The 18,550-nt window shown below is 33.9% G+C and overlaps 1 protein-coding gene across 1 annotated transcript in view; it reads right to left on the bottom strand.

The window, feature by feature from the left end:
• Positions 1–398: 398 nt before the first annotated feature.
• LOC124359076 overlaps positions 399–18,550 on the bottom strand; it is a 59,141-nt gene continuing 40,989 nt past the window's right edge. Inside the window, 3 exon segments of the mRNA XM_046811495.1 lie at positions 399–1,689; positions 8,328–8,483; positions 8,486–8,658. Of these exon segments, the coding sequence (XP_046667451.1) occupies positions 1,548–1,689; positions 8,328–8,483; positions 8,486–8,658 (471 nt within the window). The 3' untranslated portion in view covers positions 399–1,547.

The following is an 18,550-nucleotide window of genomic DNA, read 5'->3' as shown; positions in this document are numbered from 1 at the left end:
GCAACTAATAACACTAAAACTAACATTTTACGAATTGTAATTAAACTATTTCTTATTTTATCAATCTTAAATTATACTATGATATGAGAAGCCGTATAGCTACAATTATTATTTAGAGAAACAAAAAACGTAGTAATAAGTAAATAATTTATAAACTCGATGTACAAAATATCAATTGTCTAAGAATTTTTATAAATTATTAAATCTATTGCTGTTAATTAAGACACTACGAGTATAATAATTATTTACAATGAATAGGATAAGTAAGAATATAATCAACGTTTTATTGACGATTAAATATCTTAGTGACTTAACAAAACAAAGACATTAATGAAGATTATTTTCACATTATTAAAAAAAATTAAAAAAAATAAAAAAAATAAACAAGTTACAGCAAATGTTTTCTAGATATTAAAACAATATTCAGACTAAACGACTAGTAAATTCTGTGTGAAACTAGATGGGGTTTCAAATATGTAAATAATATCATATAAGTTTAAAAATAAATGATGTAGCCGATAATTATTTAAAGCACACAAACATAAAAATAATAATTAAAAAACCTTTAAATTTCATATTATGAAAACTAAATTAACACTAATTCGAAATGGTTTTCAATCGAAGTAGTCTAAAAGTGTGAAAGCACAATAAAAGTGAATTGTCTTTGTTACATGATTTTGACCTTAAATCTAATTTTGCTAATAATAAAAGGCTCTGTCCGGTTTTAATAAATACAAAAATTGGTATGTTTTTGTTCGTTAAGGACGTAATTTTAAATCTGTAAGCAAATTATCTCACTTGCGCTCTTATAACGTGTTTAATCACACACTGTCCCGGTTTCTGCATACTTGTTAAGACCTCATGCACAAAATATCTTAAATTCAGTAAAAATGTAAATAATATAAAATGATCCTTTTGAAATCCTCTAAAAGCCCAGTGATATTGTAGCTAACACAGCAATAATGTATTTGGACCATCAGTATAATCTAGGTCTAAAAATATAAATTTTAAATATATGAAAGCGCGTTCTTCTGATGGTAAATGATGGATCAGATCACTAAAGCACACGTCTTGCACACCACTATCTTATGAGGGGAGAGAACGTGACTGGCCAAGACCACTAATGGCAGTAATGATCCAAGCTGTGACGAAAGCACAACCTTACCTGAAGATGGATATGTTGCATTGACTGTAATGACAATATCGAAAAATATTTGCAATTTTCAATTTTGTAAAATTTCTTTAGCGTAAACATTCATATCCTATGTAATAAATTGAGTATTCTTTAATTAACTTTAACAAATATTTTAACATTTGATCAGTTAATTGTCAACTTTGTACAAAGTATTTACATCCTACAGGCTAATTTGGTTTATTCGTTTAGCGTTTCACAATAGACAGCACCTTGTTACAATCTATTTCAACGTCCAGCTAATAACATGTGAACTACTTTTATACATTAAGAGAATAAGTATCACTCAACACAAGTAGCTGACTGATTGGTGGTACTACAATTGGTGGATGATAACTGCGCACACACTGGTCGGCTACTCTGTGGATATGGCGCAGGCCGCGTATATCCTGAGGCAATCCTTCAGCTCCTGCCCGTCCCGGGCGGCTTGGATGTACCGGTAGAACCTCACCACGGCGCTGTTGGCACTTGTCGGCTTCTGGAGCTCACTAGGGTCCCTGAAAAACAACTCTAGTTACAGATCAGCTGTTTATTTATTTATTTCCAACGGTAGCAGCCAATTTACAAAGACAAGCATAGATGGTAGAATACAGCGGAAAATAAAATTAATAAAATCAGATGAAAAATCTACATAAAGTAACAAAATAGGTATACAAAAATTTGATAATAAATAATAAGTATCCAAAGATATAACAAGTTATAAATATCCAAAACAACACAAAAAAATAAAAATAAAGATTAACAAACAACAATAATTACTCAAGTATGGAAACAACTCAGAAAATTAATTCAAATAAATTGTACTTTACATAAAAAAACAACTAAAGTATAGGTAGATATCAACAAAAGTAGAATAATAAATAATTACGTAAAGGAAAAAATATAAAAACTCTCTGTGCAACAGGAACAAGCAATCAACTAGCTAACGAAATTATAAGATTGATAAGAGCGAACATAAGTAAATAGTGCTAATAAATTAAAATATAATATATAACATTTAATAAATAACAGTAGAACAGTAGCTGCTGTTACATTATATGCAGCTCGCAATTATTTCAGAGTGCTGATCTCATTAGAACTAAACCGACTCCTGAAGAAATCCGTGTATAGTAACAAAAATTAAAACACTGTATCATTAAATAAACCTAATGCAATCGAATTAATTCTTTTAACAGTAGCAACCCATTAGGTTAAAAGTGAAAAGAATAATGCACCACATTAAAAAAAAAACATTTATTTCCACACTGATTTATGTTTACATGATTCTTACTAGCTTTCAATCTATGTAAAATTTAGGCTAAAAGTATATTTTAAGACGTATCATATAATACAGATAAGATATTAGGTGAATAGGTCAATATTTATGGGTCCCTATGATTTTACACTTTAAAGAATAAAAGTGAATTTTTAGTACAAAATTGATACTTTGGTACAAAAACAACGTTATTAATTAAAATAATAAATACATCTCCATACATGTAAAGTTTCTAATACGTTCGATTTTAATACAGCTAACATTATCAGCCATAAACGTTGCCTTCTTCGCCGTTGAAAACTCTTTTCTGTGTAGTTGTACTAACTGAAGGAGGTGTTGAAAATGTTCTTCAGTTTTTGTCATAGAAGTATTAAATGTTTGAATCAGAGCAATCCCTCTTTCGACACAATCATTCACTACTTTGATGTTCTGTGCTTTCTCTTAAAAATCATAAAGTTCGGATCAGTAGGCCGCAACACAGGGTCCTTGTAAAAGCAAGAAAATTCTTTTTCTTTGCTATTTTTAAGTAGGATGTCGAACATTTTCGTTGTTCGCTGTGTAACGTATATTTCGAGAGGACCCTCGTGGTTAAATGATTTAATCTCTGTCTCTTAAGGGCCTTAGGCTTTGTTGGGCGCTGTAGGTTTTTGACCATAGCAATTTTGGTGTTGATACTGACGCGGGAATCAAAAAGTACTAATCCAATCAAGTGTTCCGAATAAACCTTAGTGGTGTTTAAATACTTCTAAAGCGACATTCCTAAGGATGCATTTAGGATATGCTTTAACTTGCTTTAATAGAAGGACGTCATTCATAACTGCCTTCTTAGCTTTGGGCATCTCGTTCCAATGTCATACAAAAACTAGTGCTACAAACAAGCTTACCCCAGTGATTCTCTTTTTTTGTTTGTAAATGTAAACTGATCCTTAAATGAATATATTTTGAGACAATAAATAGCCTTAGCCATCCAACGTGCATTGTGCAAACCATCTGGAGCCCAGAAATTTACTTTCGATTCTAAGCTTGTATCTGTAAGAAAAACATTACACAACTGAAGAAGCTCTAAGTTAGTCATCTCTAGGCTGCTTTAATTGATTTTGGTCCTCTGTTATTGCAGAGGACCCAAAGGATTATGCATTATGATGATGCTATTCATCATAATAGTCCCTCATATATATTCTGAGATTTTTTGTTTGGTCATTGTATTCAAACACATCATTACTACTGGGGGAAAAGTTTACTTTGTCATTCTGAGGCCAGTATTTCTTGAAAATCTTAAATTTGGCAACATCATGGCCCTCACTAACTCCAAAAGCAGTACTAAAAACGGAAGAGAGGACAATCTCAAGTACATGGTGTCTAAATGGAGTCAATACAAGGCTAGAATTTAAACTTTCTTCAAGAATGGCACATGCGCCACAACCTCAACCCTGTGTTGTGTCCAATACTTAAGCACGTACATTTTTTATCTGTTTCCAATCATCCAGACTCCAGAGTGATTAGGAAAGCTGCAGCTTGTTCATGTCCAGTCCCAGGATTAATCTTTGTGACTCCTATAAGTTTTTTTGACTACGTATCCAGTAACAAGAATGACCATTCACCTTTTCCAGAGTTCCCCGCAATGTCTGTGAGTAATTTACCATTCCAGTGTAAGAATAATGGGTCTTCACAATTAAAAGTAGATAAACATAAAGTAGGTAAAATTGGTGTAACTAATTAAACCTATTCAAAGGAAGTTTGTTGTAATTGTTAGCTGAATTGCTTAAAAGTAACCTTTAAACAGTTAATTTATACAAATTAAAATTAAAAACTAGAACGTTCAAATCATAGGGGCCTCTAAACGTTCTCAAATTGGCCCCAACTTTTGCATAGTGGAACAAAGGCAGCAATGAGGAGATACATATTTCAAACTTTTTATTTTTCTTATATAATTGTGGACCACCCTATATACATATATACCGGGTGAGTTTTTTAAAGTGATCCAATAGCTAACTTTTTAATTACACGACTTAGCACCACACTTTAAATTTGGAACTTGCTCAATTTTAAGTTTCACTTAGGAATACACTTTCAAATTTTTTGAAGAAGGCAGCCATTTTCCAATATGGCAGCCAACTTTAAAATCTTTAAAGGAATCCCCTTTATTTTATGTGGTTTTTAGATTCTACTATACAAAATAAGACATTTTTGCTTCTGAGAGTTTTTCAATATCTCTAATGGTTCAGGAGCTACGAAGCTGGAAGTTTTCATAATTTTTGCCAATATGGCGGCCAACTTTAAAATATTTTATGGAACACCCTGTATTTTATGTTGTTTTTGGATTCTACTCTACAAAATAAGACATTTTTGCTTGTCAAAGTTTTTCTATATCTCTAACGGTTCAGGAGCTACGTGGTACTGGAAGTTTTCGGATTTTTTCGGACTGATGAAAACTTCCAGTCCACGTAGCTCCTGAATCATTAGAGATATTGAAAAACTCTCAGAAGCAAAAATGTCTTATTTTGTCGATTAGAATCTAAAAACAACATAAAATACAGGGTGTTCCATAAAAGATTTTAAAATTGGCCGCCATATTGGAAAATGGCGGCTATCTTCAAAAAATTTGAAAGTGTATCCCTGAGTGAAACTTAAAATTGAGCAAGTTCCAAATTTCAAGTGTGGTGCTAAGTCGTGTAATTAAAAAGTTAGCTATTGGATCACTTTAAAAAACTCACCCGGTATATATATATATATATATATATATATATATATATATATATATATATATGTGTGTACACTCATGGTTCAATTATTTTGTATTTGATAGTCCCTATCACATATGTGTTTGAATAACCAAAGTAAAAATTATCGGAGGATCAAATACCTGTCAAACTACTTTTTAACATTTATTAAATTTGTAGAGACGGCAGTAGCCTGATTTAATTTAAATAAAGATTTAACCATAAAAAGTACTTGATCCGCCGGGACTCGACCCCAGCAAATGAGAGATCTGAGTCATTGGGAAACAAACTATAACAGTTCATGACAACGCAATGATTTCAAGATCAACCCCTGTTGAGGATATTGCGTTCGTCGATAATTTAGAACGTAAGCGAATTTCTCTGAGAAGGTAAGTCAAGAACAAAACACGGTCACAAGACTCGATCTGACCCCTAGCTGACCGACAAACCGCCTCCGCCAGTTTTCTTTCCACAGTCCACCACAAGTTGTACAACTTGCTTTCCAATCCGCAAGGTCAGTTGCTCATTGCAGACTGGTCTCATCTTCTACGCTCTCTGCTTTATATAAACCCTTATAAACTTTTTTTATACTAACATTGAATGAATGTTGGCACAGCTCTTTCTGTGCCTCTCAATTTATCACTTAAGCCAATTTTCAATTTATTAATAACCTAAATGTTAAAATTTTTGCTTCGGGAAAATGATATTACACAATACAAAATAATAAATATTAACCGCAGTAATAGGTACAAAAATCATTAAGGTGAAATTTTATACTTAAATATTTTATTCTTTTTTTAATGTTTTGCAATAGCATAATTTATCACGCTCTTTAATTCGTTACTAAACTGTCTTCATAGATCCGGATCTCAGCGAAATTGATAACATAGAGTTTTGGAATATTAAATACAAGCTTATCGATAAATCAGTATTTAAATATTTTGGGAGATTTGAACATCCTTATCGCTAATTAAAGCTGATTTTCCCTTACAACTATTTGCAATGCTTATTACTATACCGGTTAGCCGTCAGACCTATTTTGGATACTAAATTTTATTAAAATAAAAGCATAATCTAGTACTATAAAGTATATCTAATTAAAACCTCATTGGCAAGTGACAAAATTATATGCGAACTGTCCAAACAAATAAATTATAAGTAACTGTTCTAAAGTATATATATATATATATATATATATATATATATATATATATATATATATATATATATATATGGCATAAAACAAATTGTAAAGTAGTTTATGTTATAAATAGAAATAGGATAAAGTTATTTCATATTTCAAACTGCCGAAAGGAAGAAAATAATAAAATGGATACAACTGTCTTAATTTAATCTACTAACATTTTGTGTGAATATGTGTAAGTTTATGTTATTTAACCGTGTTTTTACTTGTCATCCAAAGTAACTATGCCAGATATTAGAACAATCTCCCTCCCACTGTATCTTTTGAATTGTTGAAAATTTTAAAATTTAATTTCAGTCTATATACTGTAGTAAAATCTCCCGAGGAAATTTTTGATGCGTTTAAATAGTATCTCACTCTTACTTAAAAGGAACCACTCTAACTCAATACTTTTAGATCGGGTGAGCAATCGAGAAATACTTCTTGATAACATTAAGCCAAAGATAGTAAAATTAAAAGATCGTTCATACAATACTCAAAAATGTTAACTGGTGCTATGTTGGATCATTTCACTCAACTAGCAGGAGTTAAAATTCATTTCATATTTGGAGGATTGGTAACACTGTTTACATTAAAATATTCTCATCTTTCTTTTCTTTAACAAGTAAAAGTGAAGAGTTTTACGTGAATATCGTCATGACTACAAGCAAGACTTTTATGTTTTAATGAAAAAGACATTTCTTATACTTCCACAATAAATTTATATAAATTTATTGTGGAAGTATGAAAAATGTATTTTCCATTAAAACCTACTCACTTCCACCAAGAATACAAAGCAGAAGACTTTTATGATAATAAAGTTTGACGCTATGTGCTAGTGGTTGTACCAACTACATAGAGTCCAAAGACTAAAATAAATAGCAAATTGAGATGGGCAGAATCAGGTAAGGCGATTAGAGAACTTGAAAAACAAATAAGAACTAAAACACAAAACAAAACATTTCTTTTACTTCTATGTTGCACGGTTGAAGTTGGAATAATTGAAGACATTAGAGCACTTTGGCTGGGAACCGAATGCGTCAAAAAACCTAGAAATTAATGCATGCGTCAGTATTAATTGTATGTTGGCACGTTTGGAAAAAATCAGACGAGATCTCTTATATGATGTAACACAAAATACAAATAATAAGGTAAGGGCATTCCGAGATGCCAGTCAGCGGTTTATAGAAGATGAGGAGATTAGCTATGTCATGACATATTTCTCGGACGTATCGAGATCAAGCTTAGTCTTCAAACAATTTCTGCTACTAAACCTAATCTAGAACAACCGCTCTAGTCTCCAATATCATTGGCTGGGTCGGATCGTAAATGAAGGCGGATGGATGTTGGCTGGTACACAGGTCAAAGTCAACTAGAGGAAGAATCGATTCTAGGCCAACCATCTGCTATACTATCCGAAAGAGACATAGCTAACACAGAAAAGTTTATCCGAAATCCAGAAGTGACATAACTCTAGTTGGAATTATCTCCAACCCAAAAGACTCCAAAAGTAACTATCAGAATTCTGGCAATTCTTACTAATATAATCCAATTTTCCGATATGATCTCAGAGAACAACCTTAGGATAAGTAAAACTCCATTTACATCAGGTTTACTGAAAAGAACAGTGTAATAAAGAGGAGTTGTCTGGATCCATATAAGTCTACCAGTTACTCCCACTTCAGAGCTTTGACATCATTGAAGTAGGGTAGAAGTGGGTCTCATGTGGAGTAATAACAGGTAATTCCGCAGCAGTTTGGCTCACATGGTACAACCGGAACTGCCTATTATGGGCGGGACAAGAATGTCTTCACAAGTGTAACTAATTTTGTAACGATCCTACTGCTCGGTTATCTTGGCAATAACTTTTTTTTATCTGCCACACCATTTACTACATGTAATATTTCAGATAGTAAGATTAATACATTTATTTTCTATGTAATAAAATAATTAATGTACAATTTCTCCATAACACACCTGCTCAACTCTGCAGAGACTAGGTTGCTGTGTGGGCTGAACCTTGCTGGGTTTTTGTACATGCTACACACTAGTCTTTCTCGGCAGCCCTCTTCCTGCACGCCCAGATGGCCGAACACAGTATCCAGACGCTGGAGCATGGGGCTGTAGAACGGGTCGTATGCGGTGACGGGGGGAGACACTGCACTAGCGCGGCGTGTGCGGGTCTAGGTGTCAGTGCCTGGAACCTGGAGGCGAGAGCTGCCGTGTATTGTGGGGAGGTCTTTGTGGGTGCTGCGTACAGACGCTTCAGTTCCGTTTGGGAAGCGTACTGTTGTGTGGCTGCTGTCAGCTGTAACAAAAACTTAGTTTCAGTTATATAGTCTTTAAACTCGACGGAAAGTCATGTAACAACCTAAAGAGTTTTATAGCAAAAGGATTTTGTCACTTATTGGTCAATACGAGCGAACGGACCACATTTTTTATGATGGATCCTGAACACGTTTTTATGCAAAACACAACTATACGCACTATCGCACTAAATTAAATGCGCGGATACTTACTTTTAGAGTGACTAGACCTGTGAATCACCATGGCAACGATATGGCTGAGGGCCTTCTTCCCCTTCCCCATTTGCTCACTTAGTTTTAAAACCACTGAGTACACCACAGACATACAGATGGAGGATTTACTTCTCTCTACGAGTAAATGGAATCTAAGAACAAGGAGGTAAAACTTTGGTGTAAAATTACTCCAGAAAACTCTAAATATATCCTCACAATATGGAGATTAAGGAACACCATAAATATAATTCAACCCCCAAATATAAATCAATTATACGAGCGTAGGGACCCTAACAATCTGGGAATGGGAAACTGGCGGGCAAGTAAAATCAAGCATTACCACATCCTTGGGGTCCACATTGAAGAAGTACAGGACGCGTTGTACTGTATACAGCTTTCTCAATATCAGGCAATGGAAATATGAACTCTGCCTTAGAGCCTTTAAATACTGCAAGACCAAGTATTTTATTACTATTGAATAATATAGGACAATTCTTATGATTATGTAATTAGAAATTTTTTCCAAAAAGTGACAATTTATTTAAACTTTATCGGATCTTTTAGGAAATTTACAATTTAGAAAACCTATTCTCTATATTACGATAGTATAGGCAGAGCGGCCTAAGTCGTCGGACTTTAGATTTCAGTTAGAGGTAGCCTAGGTTTAAATCCTGATTGTGACCGTAGCAAAGGTTATCACTACCATCGACTTTGTACTGTGTCGACTCTACATTTATTCAGGTTGATAAGATCCTTGCACAGTCATATGTCCCATAAGGACAGACAGAATAATCCTTAAAAGGGGATGGTCCTTTCCCTCAAAAAATAAATAAAAATGCCTCTACCCGAATAAATAAATACATTATTTGAAAAAGTCTCATCATGTTCATTAGAGTGCAAAACAACCTTAACAGGATATAAATATGGTGCTTACTTAATAACATTGCGTTCTGCCAAAGACAGAAACATTGCGGTCCATTTTTTTTTTTCAGGGTGAAAATAAATTTTGGTAATCAGTGTTAAAGGCGTATATCACAGAGAATTTTACATTACATTTATTTTTGTCACAACGAACTCTTACTGTGCTAATTTAGTTAGAGGGTGCTAAAATTCCGTTTGCTTCTACTAAAAAACGTAAGGCTAATCTTCGGTTTAAAATCAATGTTAACATCCGTTATTAGGTGTTAGTTTGATCTGATTTCTTGGCACAGGTCTCTTACAAATAGCTTTGAATTATTTATTTACGTAGGCCTCCCTTGAAAACCTATCATTACGTATTTCGCATGTACTCATCTTTCTGTTTCATTTTACTGTGAGTATTAAATAAAAACATTATGAAAGTGTCAGTGGTACAGTTTACTATAGTGCCAAACTTGTAGGATTTAGGTTGATGTAAATATTTTAAGATTTTTACGCTCAAGGAAAAGAGTAGATTTTAATCCTCGAACGTAGTGTTACACTTTTTATAGCATGCAACGATGGCAAATGTCAGAAATCCTGTTGTCCTTTCAAACTATCAATCGTCTATAACAAACTTATGTATTATGTATTCTGCTTAAATTCCACCTACTTATTTACTAATCAGGTTGAATTTTTTAACATCAATAGTTTCAATTGTTTTATTTGCGTATTCATGTAACCATTACCTTCCTTGAGTTTTAAATTTATTATATTATAGTTTTTTATCAATGTTCGAAAAATAAATAATCAAGCACTTAGCATATAAAAATTTTCATGGTGTATTAATTGCGATTGCTATCATATCAAATACAACTTAGAAACTCCCTCGGAAGAAGAAATCTAAGGATGTGTACATTCAATATGAATGTGAAAATCGGATAAACATATAAACTTAATGTATAACAGTGGTAAGTTTAAGAAGTAATTTCAAACAAATTTGTGAAAAAAATATTAGAAAGAGCATTAAAGTAGAAAAGTCAACATTCAAATATCTTGTTTTCTCTTAGTGTTAGCCTGAGATAAGTAGCTAAGTTCACTTAAGTACATCACGACAAGCAAAAGTGTAACAGACATAAATAGTTAATTTGGAATTTACTAATATTGGAAACCAGAATATAAACTCAAAAATGAATTAGTGATCAAAATACTAATGAAATTCCTATTAGGAGTATTAACCAATAATAACATTACAACGATATCAGTTTATTACGTGACACGGGGTATCATCATACTCTCAATCAAATCAGATCCATTGTTATTAGTATCATAGTTACCTCGTAATAACACGTTTCAAATTGTTTATTTAAATTAACAAAGTTTAAAGATGGAAATAAAAACAAATCGCTAAATCGTTTGCTAAGCCCTAATACTCGAAAAGGCAGATTGGACCAATTCTGACAATTGTTTAGTATTCGTTGAAGAGAACAATATTGGAAAAGGTTCCGGGGGATTTATTTACATTTGGGAAAATAATAGCTATGTATTCATAAAAACACTGACACTAAACAGTTGCGGTAGTTTTCATCTGTAGTTTACAAAAGAGTCTGGAACGTATAGTTCACATTTAAAATTCGGTATAATTTAAAACCAATTCAATAAATGTAATTTGAAAATAGTAAGATCTTCCTGACAAATTATATTAATACACCAAATTAAGATTATCTGTGAAACTCAAAAATAAAGCTCGTAAAATAGTAATGTTGAAGAATTTCTTTTCTATTAGGTACAAAACTGGTATTGTAGGACGGGTAAAGGTAAGCATTATTGATTCATAACGCCGATTAATATTTTATTGTCAATAAGTATACAGCCAGTAGTAAAAAGTACGAAACCCAATAGTACTTAGAGTAATACAATAACAAATCAATAGCATTCATAACTAATGAAATTAGTTTTGTTAATAATAGTTTGAGGAATCTAAAGCACACAATAGAAGCATTCATTGTATTATATACGATCACATAAAAGTTTGTTTCGGTCACATAATGACCTAGAAGGAAAACTTTACATTTATAAATATTGTAAAGAATCCATCGGAAGCTTCCGACTGAGCTAAGTAGGTTAGTCCAGCCACGGCCCATTGACAGATCGCTTAGCCACACAAGCCATTGTTGCTGGCTGTCGTTGGCTTTCACCGGAGTGTCGAGCCGCGGCGTCACGGGTACGTCAATCTCGCACAATGGGAGACACGGACGCGGGCATCGTTCATCATTCACGGGCAGACCGTCCTATCATTCTACTTCACCCTGCATTTACAATTCTGCTGCTCATAGGCAGGCATATCCTGGTACTCTCACCCTATTCTACGGTATACATGCAAAGTTGTACAACAACGGAGACACGGACGCGGGCATCGTTCATCATTCACGGGCAGACCGTCCTATCATTCTACTTCACCCTGCATTTACAATTCTGCTGCTCATAGGCAGGCATATCCTGGTACTCTACCCTATTCTACGGTATACATGCAAAGTTGTACAACAACGGAGACACGGACGCGGGCATCGTTCATCATTCACGGGCAGACCGTCCTATCATTCTACTTCACCCTGCCATTTACAATTCTGCTGCTCATAGGCAGGCATATCCTGGTACTTACCCTATTCTACGGTATACATGCAAAGTTGTACAACAACGGAGACACGGACGCGGGCATCGTTCATCATTCACGGGCAGACCGTCCTATCATTCTACTTCACCCTCCATTTACAATTCTGCTGCTCATAGGCAGGCATATCCTGGTACTTCACCCTATTCTACGGTATACATGCAAAGTTGTACAACAACGGAGACACGGACGCGGGCATCGTTCATCATTCACGGGCAGACCGTCCTATCATTCTACTTCACCCTCCATTTACAATTCTGCTGCTCATAGGCAGGCATATCCTGGTACTTCACCCTATTCTACGGTATACATGCAAAGTTGTTCAACAACGGAGACACGGACGCGGGCATCGTTCATCATTCACGGGCAGACCGTCCTATCATTCTACTTCACCCTCCATTTACAATTCTGCTGCTCATAGGCAGGCATATCCTGGTACTTTACCCTATTCTACGGTATACATGCAAAGTTGTTCAACAACGGAGACACGGACGCGGGCATCGTTCATCATTCACGGGCAGACCGTCCTATCATTCTACTTCACCCTCCATTTACAATTCTGCTGCTCATAGGCAGGCATATCCTGGTACTTCACCCTATTCTACGGTATACATGCAAAGTTGTACAACAACGGAGACACGGACGCGGGCATCGTTCATCATTCACGGGCAGACCGTCCTATCATTCTACTTCACCCTCCATTTACAATTCTGCTGCTCATAGGCAGGCATATCCTGGTACTTTACCCTATTCTACGGTATACATGCAAAGTTGTTCAACAACGGAGACACGGACGCGGGCATCGTTCATCATTCACGGGCAGACCGTCCTATCATTCTACTTCACCCTCCATTTACAATTCTGCTGCTCATAGGCAGGCATATCCTGGTACTTCACCCTATTCTACGGTATACATGCAAAGTTGTACAACAACGGAGACACGGACGCGGGCATCGTTCATCATTCACGGGCAGACCGTCCTATCATTCTACTTCACCCTCCATTTACAATTCTGCTGCTCATAGGCAGGCATATCCTGGTACTTTACCCTATTCTACGGTATACATGCAAAGTTGTACAACAACGGAGACACGGACGCGGGCATCGTTCATCATTCACGGGCAGACCGTCCTATCATTCTACTTCACCCTCCATTTACAATTCTGCTGCTCATAGGCAGGCATATCCTGGTACTTCACCCTATTCTACGGTATACATGCAAAGTTGTTCAACAACGGAGACACGGACGCGGGCATCGTTCATCATTCACGGGCAGACCGTCCTATCATTCTACTTCACCCTATTCTACGGTATACATGCAAAGTGCTTTTGAAATAAATAATAGTCACAGCACATGATTATTCTTGCAGTTCTCCACCAACCGGGATTAGCTCCGAATTGTTTTTGGAATGTTTTTGATAGTATTTGGCACCGATTTCGGTACATAACGGCCCAAACAAATGAGATCCTCATACATTACTGAAGTCGGTTAAAGGTGACCTTCAGCTTGTTAAAAGTGATGTCACGAGTTCGATTCTCGGGAATTTTATACAAGTATACACATGGGTTTTCTCTTAAAGGGCTTCACTGGGGTTGCTAGCAAAATGTCCTGCGGTCAGATAGACGGTCAGACAATCACACAAAAAATAAATTTTTACATTTTCCGGCAGACAATGAGGAAACTGTGATAGCCTACTGAGTGATGAGCTTCAATGACGCTCGGCCATATTCGGTGGTTGAACATGCTTCATCATAGAACTTGATCTTGTCTATGTAGAAATTAAGTTTCATGCAAAGTTTTAAATCTGCTGATGAAATCTTTCCGAGATAGCTTGCCACATGATACATTCAAATTTTTGTTCATTAAGTTAAGTATCATAGCAGTTTCTTTGAGTCTTCAAAGAATAGATCTCGCATTAAGATGGGAATTGTGTAGTAGAAGTGCATAAGGTATAGAGTTGTAATTCATTTTAATCCTATAGTATGTAATGAATAAATAAAACATTTTGAGATTTTGTTGTCGTTAGATGGCATTTAATATAATAAAATATTTAATAGTTTTCTGTAACATACGTATAATAATTTTCTTCGTTTACAGATTGACAGCGCGCAACCTCAAGTTTTCAAGGGGAAGTAGACATCAAAAGTGAAAAAGTTTTAAAATTAATGAAAATTAAAATGTTTGTTCTTTGGTAGTTCTGAATACATATACATATATATATATATATATATATATATATATATATATATATATATATATTTGTAAAAATTATTGCATCGAATTTTTTTTTTTTTTCAAAAAAGTGTTCCGTGTCTAATTTGACAAAGAATTCGGCCAAAATGTGTCTTATATGCTTGTTAATAATGATATAAGTATTATGTTCATTATAACCATGACAACTCTTTGGATGAGGCACTGATTGAGGTAATAAAACAATTTAACAATCGTTATCTCACCCAGATCTAAAAAAATGTCTTTATGGCTAAACTCAAAATTTGAATGAGTTTGTTCAATTCAGTTTTTTGGTGTAGAATACCTGAAATGAATGGAATGGCCACACTAAAGTTTGGAACCTTTGATTCTATAATTACCTAAATTGAAGGCAATTATAGAATTTTTTATTTTTATAAAAGCAATTAACTTTTATGTTAACTCTATAGTTAGAATAAAAGTTATGCAACATGTTGGACTTGATCTTTACCATTTATGTAAAATAGACCTACCATACCCAACAACCATACTTCTTTGAACTTATTTAGTGAAGCGGAATTTGTATTAAACTTAATTAATACTTTATAAAGCTTGAAATAATGTTTGATAAGAAAATATTATGGCTAAGACAAAAATCTTTGATAAGAAAAAACGTAGCTAAGACAAAAAAATCTTTGATAAGAAAAAGTCTTATTTTTTATGTGAGCAGATTAAGGGTAGGAGCTGTTAAAAAGACTATTTTTGAATAGTTTTTAAAGTTTCAAAAGTGAACTTTGTTTGATTCATCTAAAAACCAATTATATTAGTGAATGATAATATTATTAAACGTAAATAACATGGAGGACGTCCGCCTCCCAAAGTAGCAACCGATTTTAGCATCAGATTTAATATATTCTCCTATACTGATACTTAAACAAAGGCTTTATTCACAATAATATTTCCGGTGAGCTAGCGTGGGTACTATAACAAAAAATTGGGCTGAAATAAAATCTTATCACCTACTTTTAACATTTACTGTCCTCTCTATTATTTTTTATTTTTACTCTCTATGAATAAATATCTTACATATGAAAAAAATTTCAATGCGTATACTGTGTTTATAAATTTATTTATTCTGCTATTTACTCGTTGTTATAAGGGTTACCCATAAGACCAGTGTAAAAATGTTCAGTTTTGTTTTCGCATGTCTGGTGGAGACACAGACAAATAAACTAATAGATGGGCAGAAATGAGATTTTAGTAATAGGCTATCATAACGTTAAGCAAATTAAAATACTAGCGTAGAAATCACCTTACAAAAATCGTTTTCTTTCGACATACGAGTATATCAATTTTGTAAAACATAAATACTATATTTGAATTGTTTATGATTTAAATTACATTTGTGTTATTTTACATTGACATTTTGTTTCGAACAACCAGGCACGTCAGAGAACGCCTTAGTTGAGACAATGAGTTTCAAGCCATCTTCCCTATTATAGCATTTTTATTTTTTGCTGAAAAAGAGTTTGAGAGCTTTTCGTTGACGATAGAGGGTAAAAAAGCGTAATGAGTTTCCGGATATTTTTAATTTGTATACGTTAAAAAATGTTATAAAAGCATTGTTACGAGGTATGAAATCTAACTTCTACGTCCCAAGGGAATTGAACGCTGTGTTTACATTTTGAGAGTTGTCAATTGTTGTAAACCTGTTGTTGTTACCTGTTACAGGTAAGGAACAAAATATTTGAGATGTTTGTTGACAGTAACTCATGCCCCTGCTGCTTTAATGGGATATCAGAAAATCTCCATTCCACGTATTAGAAAATCTTTGTCCCATAAATAAACACAGGCTGATTCGATCGGGAACGTTCACATTTCTTCCAATTGCTATTAAATTTTGCTATATAATGTTTAAAGTATCCAGATTTTGTTAAAAATTAACAAATATAACAAATGTACTTATTTATAATGTTTACAATAATTACTCTTTGAATAAATAATAAATAGCTATTTTGAGGTTTTAGTGGATATAAATATTTAGTATTTTTAAACATATATTGGCTGCTGGGTAATTAAAAATGACGTTAGATATTAATTCTTAACAGTGCTTAATATTTTATTCAGCATGTTTAGCTATCTAATTAAATATATAGAAATTTTAAGACATATACATTGAATTTAAATTCAAAATATTAAAGTGTATGACTGTATAAGCTTAACAACATAAAGGAAAAAATTTAGTTTTTACGTTGAATTATAAATTAAATTTAAAACTGTTTCATATTGATTAATAACCTTATCAAACCAGACTCATCTCACTTATACAAAAAGGGCATGTGGAGGAACCGTAAAGAAGCACGCATGAAAAGGAAACTGAAAATAAAATATAGTGCAATGAAAATAAACAATATTTTATTTCGGTTAGAGTATTATTTTATATGAAATTGGTAAATTAACAAAAAATTTTGATTTATGTGTAAGATTGAGTAGTTTAATCCACCCATATTTTATAATAGCAGAATTGTGGGCAGCTGTGTTACAGTTGCCTTATACAACAAACCAAGGGTGGTTATCGACCGCGTTGTGTTATACATCACGGAGCACTTAAAGGATAAGGATACGGCTTGTGTAATTCCAGATCACATCAACTCTCTTTGGTTCGCTTAATAGTTCTGTGTGAGCTGCTTTAATTAATTTATTGTAACTTATGTAAAGTATGCTTAATATTCGCATTTCATTACGGAAAGGTTTTCATAAATACTCGAGTTTAAAGATAAATTACAAATTAAACCTATTTACTCAGTCACAAAAAATCTACTCAGATTTATGAATTAATTGATAAGTGACAATAACTTTAGTAAAATAGCATTAAAATAATTATGGTACTTTTGTGTGCATTTTGTACACACACCCTCGTGTATATATATATATATATAGAAAGAGAGCGAGAGAGAGAGAGAGAGAGAGAGAGAGAGAGAGAGAGAGAGTGAGAGAGAGAGAGAGAGAGAGAGAGAGTGAGAGAGAGAGAGTGAGAGTGAGAGAGAGAGAGAGGAGAGAGAGAGAGAGAGAGAGAGAGGAGAGAGAGAGAGAGAGAGAGAGAGAGAGAGAGAGAGAGAGAGAGAGAGAGAGAGAGAGAGAGAGAGAGAGAGAGAGAGAGAGAGAGGAGAAGAGAGAGAGAGAGAGAGAGAGAGAGAGAGAGAGGAGAGAGAGAGAGAGAGAGAGAGAGAGAGAGAGAGAGAGGAGAGAGAGAGAGAGAGAGAGAGAGAGAGAGAGAGAGAGAAGCAGCATCCCAATTTAAATGGACTCATAGTAGTGTAGATCCTGCCTCCTGCAAGCCACATGCACACTGCGTCTGCGAGTAAGTCATTGGACTTCCCGTTTGCTACTTTCTATCTTCAGTTTCCGGCAACCCAGATCTCATCATCATTCCAAGCTGGTCTGCGGAACTAGTAAGACTGGTTCTTGTCGAATAACCGGATGTTTCTTAGCTAAATCTTCTTTTATAGAATAATGCGACCAGTATTTATATTTGAAGTGGTTTTTTAAATACGTATTAACCATTCGTAGTAATAATTTTACCAACCATAAAATTACTTTAAGATAATCATTCGTTTAAAACAGGAAGAAAGATTTCTTATATGAGTTAGAATGATGAGCTTTACTTGATTTTGATAATCGTTGTTAGTTTATGTCGAATTTTAGGAGTTGTCGTATGCTATAACATACTAATTGAAAAATTACAACAAAATAAATAGAACAAGAAAAAAACTGTATGTCACATTTTAAAGGTCTTAACTTAATGAATAAAAATTATTCCTCATGATGATTTTGTTATATACAGAACATAGAACTTTTAACTCATATTTTTTGTGAAATTAAATACTTTTTATGAGGAATTGCTGCAGAAGTAAGCACCTTA

This window comes from Homalodisca vitripennis, chromosome 4, assembly GCF_021130785.1.
Source record: "Homalodisca vitripennis isolate AUS2020 chromosome 4, UT_GWSS_2.1, whole genome shotgun sequence".
NCBI classification, from domain to species: Eukaryota; Metazoa; Arthropoda; class Insecta; order Hemiptera; family Cicadellidae; genus Homalodisca; species Homalodisca vitripennis.
Note: the sequence above shows the minus strand (reverse complement) of the source record. Positions and strands in the feature narration are given on the sequence as shown.